The 2,813-nt window shown below is 37.9% G+C and overlaps 1 protein-coding gene across 1 annotated transcript; it reads left to right on the top strand.

The window, feature by feature from the left end:
* Positions 1-1,155: 1,155 nt before the first annotated feature.
* On the top strand, positions 1,156-2,440 carry LOC119085082 (serine/threonine-protein kinase Doa-like). Its single transcript, XM_037195326.1, has one exon. The coding sequence runs from the start codon at positions 1,195-1,197 to the stop codon at positions 2,362-2,364; it is 1,170 nt and encodes a 389-aa protein (XP_037051221.1). The 5' UTR covers positions 1,156-1,194; the 3' UTR covers positions 2,365-2,440.
* Positions 2,441-2,813: the final 373 nt, after the last annotated feature.

Raw genomic sequence — 2,813 nt, 5'->3', positions numbered from 1 at the left:
GCTTTGAAGGCATCGAGATAAATTCAATAATTTGTCTCCAAACTAGAAAATTCGTCCTTTTACGAAATCTTGCATAAAAGTTGCGATGTCTTGGAGGAATTGTCGTTTTCCGACCCTATTGAGCAATCTTCGTCGAGCAGCTAAACGTTGTTCCTCGAATCGAAACATCGCAATTCCCTAATTTTTGCCAAGCCTTCCCTTTATAGGTAAATAATGTTGACTAATAGTGACAGACGGCTAACTATGATTAGCACACCATTCACTTTTATTTATTTTTCTATTATGGCTACCGTGTGCCAATTTCTAAAGTTGCATGGTGCCAAATTACTCTTCAGATGGTGAATCTGGCACTGTGCTAAATTCACATTACAGTGGAAACTGGCACGCATCAAACTTGCATGGTGCCAATTTACCCTACCCCCAATAGGATACGGCAAAGTAACAAAATTTTTCAATTTATGTCAGTATTCATTTGAGTTCATTTTCATACAGTGTATTAGGTCCCTTATTTGACGTTTCGAAAATGAACCGCTCATGCCTGGTTTATTTTACTCTGCCGTGATCAAATTAATCAAATTCTCATAATAGAGAGAAAAATCGATACATATTATTAATGACCCAGAAGTTCATGAGTTTAATACAATTGTAGAGAGAAATGTATAAAATCAATTGTAACTACCTGCCCCAAATAGTTTGATAACTTTTTTTTTTAAATGGAAACACACACCTGTTACATCTTTTAAAAATGTCGGATAATTTGGATAAAACAAACGAAAATCCTACCTGGCTTTTCAGTCTAGACTACGCACTCAAAAGTCAATCGGACTTTTTACGAAAAATCCAATTTAGAGAGAATCACTCCGTGTAGGGAAAGTGCATTGAGAGAGGAAATTTTCATCTGTACGACAAAATTTCGTATACCGACACAACAATTGTATGCTTGTGTTGGTTTGCCTATTCACTCTCTCATTCTTTTCGTGTGATATATATCGTGGTATGTTTGCGACAATTTGAATTTTGCCTGCCATAAAGTAATTTGCTGATGCATTTGGAAATCCCGGTTCAAATCCCTTTTAATTTCATAAATAAAAAGAGAAAAACAATCTTGTTAAATACACCTTCGGCTAATTATGTAATGGTGTTAGTAAAATGATAATGAGAGACAACGACATACCATTTCCATTTAACAGTTGAATGTTACAGCGTCTGACGGTCAAATCGAATAGTGTCTTCCTTGCAATCAGTTTAGTTTACGATTCAAACCTTTCTGTCAATATGAGTGAAAATCCGGCTAAAAGAGTTAAATTGGAGCACAAATTCGGCGAAGTTAAACAAGAAATTCGTGTGGACGAGGCCGATTACGTGGTTTGCAATCCTGGTGAACTGATTGGATCGTACAGAATCGATAAAAAAGTGGGTGAAGGATCATTTGGTCGAGTATTGCTGGCAACCGAAACGACATCTGGGAAATGTGCAGCTCTAAAGCTAATTAAAAATGACGAGGCCAAGAGCAAAGTTGCAATGACAGAAATCGATGCACTAGCATTCATTTCACGCATGGATCCGCAGAATAAAAGTTTGTGCATAAAAATGTTGGAAAATTTTATCAGCGACTCATATGTATGTATCGTGTTCCCAGTGTTGGGCCAGAGCATTTTCGATTTTATCCGTGCAAATAATTTTGAGTCCTTCCCGATTGATCAAACATGTCACATAGCCCATCAATTGTGCAAGGCTGTGGATTTTCTTCATCGTCATGGAATGACTCACACGGATCTCAAGCCAGAAAATATTTTATTTGTCAACTCCGACTACACCACCGTTTACGATTCAGAAAAAAACTGCAGTGTTAGGAGACTTAACTGCACCGACATCCGTTTAATTGACTTTGGTCTCCTCACACGAGACAAAGGCCCACACAGCACAATCGTATCAACAAGATATTATCGAGCTCCCGAAGTTATACTTGAGCTAGGATGGAGCCATCCATGTGATGTTTGGTCGATTGGATGCATTATGGTCGAGATTTACTTCGGACACGTATTGTTTGACACTGAATATGATCGGGAGCATTTGGCCATCATGGAAAAGACTCTCGGTTCGATTCCATTGTCGATGATAAATGCGACAAAAACAAATCATTTTAAAAACGGATTATTGGACTGGATCTGGAATGGCTGGGAAGGAATGGAAGAACAAATTGCAATTTTTTTCAAACCTCTAGAAGGGTACATGCTTAGTGACTCCGACGAGGACGTAAGCCTATTTGAACTGATTGAGAAAATGTTGGCATACGAGCCAACCAAACGAATTTCTGTAAGTGACGCCCTGGAGCATCCATTTTTCAATACGCTACAAAGTTAATTTGAATTTGTTAGAAGCCGAGTGAATTTGTTGTAAATAATTGTTGTTCTGTTGAAAATAGAAAATAAAAATCCATCAACGTAAAACGTAGATTTTCGGCGGTCACGTGACAGTGCCGATGCACGTAAAATGAAGTAAGAATCGTCTGACATAGATTAACAGAAATTTGAAACAGATTATGTTGGTGATAGTGTCTCCCTCGATACGTTACATACATCTTATGTGAGACGAATTATAAGCGGAAATAGGAAATATATATTATGCACCTGTTGCCAAGATTGGTATTTTGATGTGTAGGACATTATTGCCCTAGCCGAAGGCGTGGGTCATAATGCCTACACGTAAAAATGACAGTCTGGCAATAGGTGCATATCATATTTTATCTGTCGAGAAAAGATATATCGAGATAAACAAAAACTCCCTAGAGGGATAAGCTCGAGATTATCGTT

The sequence above is a fragment of the Bradysia coprophila genome, unplaced genomic scaffold, assembly GCF_014529535.1.
Source record: "Bradysia coprophila strain Holo2 unplaced genomic scaffold, BU_Bcop_v1 contig_94, whole genome shotgun sequence".
NCBI lineage: Eukaryota > Metazoa > Arthropoda > Insecta > Diptera > Sciaridae > Bradysia > Bradysia coprophila.
Note: the sequence above shows the minus strand (reverse complement) of the source record. Positions and strands in the feature narration are given on the sequence as shown.

Coding starts and splice junctions, on each gene's coding strand:
- LOC119085082 (XM_037195326.1), top strand. CDS start 1,195: ATGTTACAGCGTCTGACGGTCAAATCGAATAGTGTCTTCCTTGCAATC.